Below are 8,575 nucleotides of genomic sequence, written 5' to 3' on the forward strand. Positions count from 1 at the left end.
ACTTTGGTCGTCTATTCCCGTCACGTGATACCAAATTTGCTTCTGTCTTAAAGCCATAGGAAGAGGAAGTCATTTGTAGGAGGTAGGGTCACAACCGCAGAGCAAACGTGCATTCTGTAAAAAGGACGCAAACTTGTAGAACAGATACACCTGATGAAGACAGATTCAACTTCCAGCCGGATCTGCTAATCCAGTGCCCTCCTGAACTCTGATTTAGAGACCAAGTGTTGTTCCAACTGCTTTTAACGTGGCAGGATAGAATAAAACTGATGGTGTATGAATGCGATTGCAGTGTGATCTTTTAACGTTTCCTGTTATGTGATAATAGTGTATATCGCTTGGATAAGATCGTTATGAAGACAGGAGCTTCCACGTTCATTACACAAGAGGGTGAGTGTGAAAACCCGAACAAAGGTGGGGAGAACGAAACAACCGGCATCCGTATTTGTACGCCCTACTTCTCTCGCGATTATTATTTATGAACTGCCTTCATTTCCTCTAGGCTGAGGGTTATGGCATTAGCTGGTACTACAGACAAACTTCTTTTCAAGGAACGTGTGGAGAACCCAGCAGGAATTATTAAATATAAATTTCGCCGAACTGAAATATCCATAATGGAATTTAGTTTCAGAAGCAAAATCAACCATCAGTTTTTGAAATCTCCACCTGCAGTGCACTTAGAACTGCAGTTGTCAGGAATTGAGTCAATGAGTGAAAACGCTCATAAACCTTTTCAGGCCCAACACTCTGCCCGGCAGGGGAGGGTTTTTCTTTTTCAAGTACACCAGTGGTTTTGTAGCTGAATTTCTGTTATTCCTGTACAATCAACAAATCTTCCTCCCCTGTTTTTCCGGGGCAGAAAGGTAGCTACAATATCTTGTGTAGCCAGAGAGACGCATGCCTTAACGCAAGGGGGACCGGGGACGTAGTCCTCAACCCGCCAAGGGCTGTCTGTACCCACTCTCTCGGAGATTTTTTCATCAAATTGAAATTAGAGTAATTTCCTTTTGTCACAAAGTGCTTTCGTAAAACTGAATTGCGTGCTAAAATATTTTGTTCAAATTACAGGGTGCAGCATTTCGACCAATAGTTCCTCGACACGCAATTAAAACAAGTTCTTGCAGCTAAATAGTTTCTTTACCTGACCTCCGTTCAAGGGCATTTTACTGTAAACCTATTATTTGACCTACAGCCAACCTGTTCATGGGCTGAATAAGCAGAAATAAATTTATCACTAACAAGGCTGAGATTAACTTTTCATTCACTATAAATGAATAGAAGCGATTAAACGAGCAAAAAACAATATTACAACCCCCAGGACTGCAACGTGGTGTTCATGTAGGATCGTCGACCTTCCTTTATTTTTCTGGAAAATCGTTGCGCGTGGATACGGGGACAGCTTCGTCGGCTCTTTTTCCCGGTAGAGCGTCCTTATCGATGCCAAACACAAGAAAACGGAAAGGCCTGGAAGGGTGCGCATCCGGCGGTGCCACAAATAAAAACACGATGCAGTGTGCGGCGAACATCATCCAGAGAAAGTGACCACCACTGAGCAGAACAACCAGACTTTGAAATCTTTGACTAAAGGTAAGTGTTCGAGTATCTTCCCTATAGTGCTGGTTTCGACGTCAAGATATAGTTGCTGTTTCAGGATCAATTCGCGATTGTTAGCATGGCTATTTTATTCGTAGTCAGCGTGTACAGTTACTGTGGAATATGGCATCAAGGTACTCAACAAGAATTTGGGCTACTGATAGCGCATCCGGCATAGCTTTCGTACATTTTCCTGCACAACTAAAGGAATGCTTAAGAAACATGGCGGATCTTGCATTAGCAAACAACACGTTCATAACTCAAGTATTATGGTTGTGATTTATGTGTGAAAATATAGTTATTTGAAAATCGGTAAAATACTCATTATCAGCCGCACAAAGACGTACAACATCAAGAAAAAAGTGATTGATATGTGGGGTTTAACGTCCCAAAACCACCATATGATTATGAGAGACGCAAGAAAAAAGTGAAAACAAATGCTTCTGCATATACGTTTCAAATAAATTTTTAAGTATGCACTCAAAAGTCAGCACTCTAATGGAACAATAGTGCATGTGCAAGACGTTTTCAGTGAACGAAAAGCAAAAACGGTATCGCCTCTGACCATAATATAGAATTCAACAACATTGCAAACGTGATGTTTTGGTTATATTGGAAGTACTATATCAAACAAAGCTGCTAAGAAGAAAAAAAACACAAGACGCAGGTCCTGGAAGTTCCTGTTTTAGTTTTCAATGCTCTCGCGCAGCATAACAAGTATTACTTAAAACAATGGCCAAGAGGCATAGTTGCGTGCACCAAAGCAACTTGATTCTATGGATACTTGGCTGCTTTTTTTTTAATGCGTGAACAAAATCAAAGAAATTTTATTGTGGAGAAAATGCTTTCATTTTGTCTCATATTACATTTGTAACTAGTTTTATGTGAGACTGGCTAACAGTAGTAGAGGTTGGCTCAGCTGTCAATGCATCTTGGACATTAGTGCTATGAAGGGCTGGTCAGGCTTTGCTATAAAACAGCGAGGTTAATGGCCACTATGACAGTAAGAGAAAATAAGGATGCTTACCGTGAGCTTACGCTTACATGCCATCACGCCATTTGACGACCAATATGTGCGACCCCTGTTTGAAACGAAGGTGCATTGGCGTTTTCGTAAAAATGAGGTTCGTGATGTCGTTCTGTTTTGTGTGTGCTATAAAAATGGCCCAATATATATATATATATATATATATATATATATATATATATATATATATATATATATATATATATATATATATATACATATATATATATATATATATATATATATATATATATATATATATATATATATATATATATATATATATATATATATATATATATATATATATATATATATATATATATATATATATATATATATATATATAAATATATATATATATATATATATATCATCATACGCTAGATCGCATTTCGGTGAGTACTCTGGAACCTCTACATGCTAGCAAGAGGAGCAGCATATATGTAAACTACCTGCCGTTCTTCAATTAGAACAGCTACTAAGAATGTCAGTTCAGCTTTCTAGAGATTATTTATGTTTTATAATTTTATCTGAGTAGTTTCATTACAAAGTACATAAAGCAGTATACATATAAATATAAAAACTAACCATCCATGATGTCAGACAGTTCAGGCTATGTATAAATATGTTCTTGTGTTTCACTGCACTGAATATCTAATCGATCACTTTTCAGTGTCACCATGATTGCCCTGAAGTCCTTCGTAGTGGCCCTCTTCGTGCTGGCTGCTATGTGCAGCCTCGCAGCAGCCCAGTTCGGCTACGGTGGTGGATACGGAGGTGGCTATGGCGGTGGCTACAACCGTGGATATGGAGGAGGCTATGGCGGTGGCTTCAACCGCGGATACGGAGGCTATGGTGGAGGCTTCAACCGTGGATACGGAGGAGGTTATGGATTCGGCCGCTGATTCTTTTAGCCATTTGCGATGTTAACGTCATCCATGTGAACCGGACCCGAAGAGGTGATATGTAAGAACACCCCATGTCTGAAAGAATAAAAACAAGAATACACTTGTTCTATGTCTCTTTTGAGTACACAATAATTCTGTAAATTCATTTATTTTAGTTGCTTTCACAAATGCACGATACGCCATTCGTAGCTCGGAGAATGTCGAGATTTCAAGTGTTTTAAATTCTGTAAATTTACGCTGTTCTGAATAACGACATCAACGCTTCTGTGGCCTGTTAGACGTGTCGGCTACACCACTTGATATAGCTGTTCCAAGAACAAAAAAAAATTATTTAGTGGCAATAATAAGTGGGCTAATTTACAAGCGCAAGGCAAATTTAGCACAAGTGTTTAGGATCATGTCACGGATCTTCTATGAATGTTGAATGAGATGATTTTGCTTATTCATGACAATATGTACCGCCACATACTGGTACATTAAAACTACTAGAGCACAGTTACTGGTACGTTTGCGTAAAAACAGATATTCCGCAAACGTTAAGAACTGTAACTTGCATTGCGAACATGCGAAACCCCGTTAAAACAAACCACGCTTCATAAGCTCCAATTCTCAGAAATGTGGTGGGAAATATATTAATGCACAGTCGTGACTCTGTATTAAGTAGGCATGCAAGTAAAATTGATATTGTTATTTCGCCGTTCTGTGCACAGCATCTATCTGTTTGCTAATCCGCTAGTGATAGGCTTTGCACTCTTGAAATCGAAAGGAGCATGCACATCCGGCTTGATCCTGTACATAAGCGCAGAATTTTTCATAAAGATGAGAATATGTTCGTCAAGAATTCCGAGTATATATTTCACTGAAAGTGGATTACAAATTTCTTGAGCCCCGTACCTTATAGACTTACATGTTGTGAAAAAGGAGACACGCGGACTACAAAATATACCCGGTCTGAAGCATTAGAGGAGTTCCACCTCCCACTGAATTTGGCAATAGGTATTGGAGTTTTTTAGTTGAGAAGAATCTTTTGATATTAACTTCGAAGACATTGGCAGATTTGAGATAATTTGTATTTAAGGTGCTATTTCCGTGTATTCCAGCTTGCTACCTTTTTTAGCTAAACGCAATTTCACACGCTGAAGCACAATATTAGCTTCCAGTCTGCAACAAAGGTGCAGATGAGGCTGTAAGAAGTTGGAAATATATATGAAGAAAAAATGTAGCAGTTTTTTTGGAATAATTATTCCTTGCGAATCAAAACACTCGAATACTTAAGAGCTTTTGTCTTTGGTAAAACTTGCATTTCACGAATTGTGCGAACTTCAACCGCCATTTGAATACCAGCATTTGTTTTTATATAATAAAACACACAGCAGCTCGTCAAGCATATGAGCCTCAGCAGTCGCTTTAAGTCAAGAAAAAATCCTAAAAAAGAAACCTTAAACTCTAAATGAGGTACGTTAACCTATCCTCTCTCGCATAATCATGCAATAATACGTGTTTAAAGCGACATCTTTGGCCTGGTGGAATCAAATTAAGTATGTCTGCAGCATTACAGAACAGAAGTTAATTCATCTTTATGCTAGGGAAACACATAAAATACAGGATTCTAGCCGCAATGGAATTTGAGTGGTGTGGGAGGAAAAAAAGCATATCAAAAGTCAAACGACAAACGCGTAGACATATTGGGTAGACACAGGCAGTGTAGAGACAGAGCGAGTGATAGAGACTGGATGATGTAGGTGGGATAGTAGGGGGAGTTACTAAATTCTAGTAAGACGAGGAGCAAAGATGAATACATAAATAAAAAAAGCCAGAGAGCTTTAACTTGACTTCCCTATACCTTACTGCTCCTCGTTCTGCTTATGTGACTATATCTGGGCCAGGCTTGGTTGGTAAAATAAGGAAGGCTGGCCAGCTTCACTGTTTCTGCAGTGCAAAGCAGTGCAAAGATGCCACGATTTTTTTGTTTTGTTTCGTGTTGGCTAGTTGTTGAGGAGCCTTGTTGCTTCGAAGGGCCACTCACCAACCCGCGTTTAAAGAAAAGGGGGGGGGGATTTCCTCCTCTTCTTCATAAACACGATGCACCCTCCTCACCCCTTAGTTTTTGATTGCACGTGAACAATATCAGCACTAAGCGCTATTCTATCACGAATTCGCGCTTCTCGGTTGCACGCTGTTATTGCCACTTGCGCAGTTGTAAAAACAAACAAAAAAAAGGTTTGATCTGTTTCTTGCGCACGATTTTCATGCGAGACAAAGAAGAACGGATGGGCAGCCGCATGGCAGAGCAGTGGAGGAGAGAAATCACATCTGCTATTTCACGTATATCAACGAAACAAGAGCATGTACGCTGTAGACGTCATGGTAGAGCGTCACAGTAGTGCGCCAAGAAGTACAAGATATATTAGGAAAGAATATTGCACTCTTTTCTGTATTTTGGGAGCCTGGTGAGTGGCCCTTTAAGGGGTGTTCGGCTTGAAAATAATTCATGGTACATACAGGGTGTCCCACGTAACTTTAGTCAGAGTTTAAAAATGTGTCGGCACACGTGATTACGACGCGACCAAATGCACGTTGCTCACCTTTGCCTGGAGTTCGTCAGACTATTTTTTGTATTCTCATATCATGTTTAATTAGATATGTTTAATTCACAAATTTTTTAAGAAACGAAAGTATATCATAAGTTTGATTGTGAAAGCTGTAGATCGGTTGGCAAAACGTTCGATTAGAGGGTTTTGAACTTTATATCCATTAGGTATCAGTGTTTTTCTGCAAATTACAAATGCCCGCGAAAAAGAGACAACGTGACAAACCGGCTCGTGCGCCAGTGCGCACAATGATTCTAGTGCTCTGTACGTTCCACCATTGCATTTGCCCCATTGCATTGTCTTGCATTTGCCCCGTTGACCATTGCATTTGCCCCATTGTGCTGTCTCGGCAGGGCCGCAACGATGGTGGTGGCTTTAGGATGAACACGTTTTGCTACCGGCCACAGGAACGATAACAGCTGTGACTAATGATCGCTGTCAGGAACCGGTGCGAGGGAAGCGTGTCGTTCGTACGCGGAACCTTAGGGAGCACTACAATCATCGTGCGCACTGACGCGTGAGCGGGTTTGTCACAGGGTGTTTTTCATTTCGCGAGCCTTTGTAATTAACAGAAAAACACTAATACTTGACATAAATAAAGTTCAAAACTATTTAGTTGAAAGTTTCGCAAACCAATCTACAACATTTTCATTGAAACTTTTTATCCATCTTCGTTCCTTCAAAAGTTGATTAATTAAACAGATCTATTAAACAATTTTTGGGACACGAAAATTAGTCTGACCAACTCTAGGCAACAATAAGCAGCATGCGTTTGGTCACGTCGTAATTGCGTATCCCGGCATAATTTAAAACTCTGTCTAAAGTTACGTAGGACACCCTGTATATCTTCGTTTTAGATTAGTCTGGTATTGCCATAAAAAGAACTTGATGTAATGCTGTACACCAGAAAAAAATATTCTAAGGAAAGAACGGCCACCTCAATGCATGATCAAATGAACACATGTTTAAATCGAAGCACCATAATATTACTAAGGCAGTGGAGCTGCGTGTTTGTGTGTCTCTCTTCTGTTTCTTCATTTTGGTGCACTACACTCACAAGAATAATGAACCATAATACTGGTTGCCCCCAATAAAGACCTTTAGACCATCTGTTAAGAACTACTGAACGACTAACTGAATATGGAATAAGCTTCGAATTTTCCAGGAAGATAGCTAAGTTCCTTAACTCACGAAGACGTACGAAAGAAGCACTTGCTACGTTTTAATGGAGGTTCGCGCATTTTGAAATGTAGCAGAAAGGAACACCTCCTAATTTTATAGAGTTCCATTATTTTTCGTAAAAAGTATAATGCTGTACTTTATGAAGTATGCTGAGCTCTGGACACAGCAAACGAAAGCTAGTACGATGCAAGACTGGAGGGTACAATAGGCTCTCGCCAAACGAATAGAAAATTGACATTGGCTCTTGCAACTTTTCGAAGAACCAGTGCTTTATGGAAATTGAAACATCACGCTTCTTTAAACTTCGTTTCACTGTGCTGTGCAGTACCGGAACTCTTTCCCAAACTTCTTGTGAAAATGTCCCTTCGGATAGAGTGTAATAGCAAGCACAGCGGACTCTAGAAATGTTTTATTACGCCCTTTGGGTACGACAAAGCGCAATGCGTATCCTGCAATTACGCTATTAAGAGAAAAGTGTGAACGCGTACAGGGTATGCGAAACCTGCAGTGTGATAGCAGGCATCACCGCGGTGGTCTAGTGGCTAAGGTACTCGGCTACTTACCTGCAGATCACGGAATCGAGTCCTGGCTGAGGCGGCTGCATTTTCGATGAAGGCGGAAATGCTGTAGGCTCATATGTTCGTTAAAGAACCCGAGGTGGTCGCAATAGTGGGGGCCCTCCACTGTCACCACTTTTTTCATCCAATGGTTGTTTTGGGACGTAAAACCCCACACATTGATCAATCTGCGTGATAACAGACCCTCTATACATTATCGGTGGTCATTTATACCTTCTGGTTGAATAGGGCCTCACAGCAATGTTCCTGAGGAACAAAAGATCTGAAGCTGTTTGCAGAATCCATATGTTGCAGCTGGTGAAGAGGGGTAGCAATAGCACTACGCTTTTTTTTTACTTTTCAGTGGATAGCCCCCTGGTTGGAAAAAAGATAAACTTTTGTGTTGCCATTCGTCAGCAGAGCCACAATTATTTTGGCTTTGACCTTCGAGAAGCAAAATTGTTTCCTGGATTACAACAGAAACTATATTCCCCACGTTCGTTTCTTTCCATGCTTTTTTTGTATTGTCGACAGAGAGCATCCACTGTCATTGTCATTTACGTCATTCTTCTAAGATTCTACTTTAAGGTCACCTTCAATAATGAAAGTATAAACGGGCTGGTGTATATTAACAGTGGCATTTGTCCCAGCCGCGTCAATCTTAGATAAGCATTAAACCAGATTCTTCTAAATTTAGCTTGCTGAATATCCGAG

The 8,575-nt window shown here is 40.1% G+C and overlaps 1 protein-coding gene across 1 annotated transcript; it reads left to right on the plus strand.

Annotated features, from left to right (window-relative positions):
• The first annotated feature begins 1,456 nt into the window (after positions 1-1,456).
• On the plus strand, positions 1,457-3,636 carry LOC119169442 (uncharacterized). Its single transcript, XM_037420508.2, has 2 exons — positions 1,457-1,587; positions 3,297-3,636. The coding sequence occupies exon 2, from the start codon at positions 3,304-3,306 to the stop codon at positions 3,526-3,528; it is 225 nt and encodes a 74-aa protein (XP_037276405.2). The 5' UTR covers positions 1,457-1,587; positions 3,297-3,303; the 3' UTR covers positions 3,529-3,636.
• The last annotated feature ends 4,939 nt before the right edge of the window (positions 3,637-8,575 follow it).

The sequence above is a fragment of the Rhipicephalus microplus genome, chromosome 2 (genome assembly GCF_043290135.1).
Source record: "Rhipicephalus microplus isolate Deutch F79 chromosome 2, USDA_Rmic, whole genome shotgun sequence".
NCBI lineage: Eukaryota > Metazoa > Arthropoda > Arachnida > Ixodida > Ixodidae > Rhipicephalus > Rhipicephalus microplus.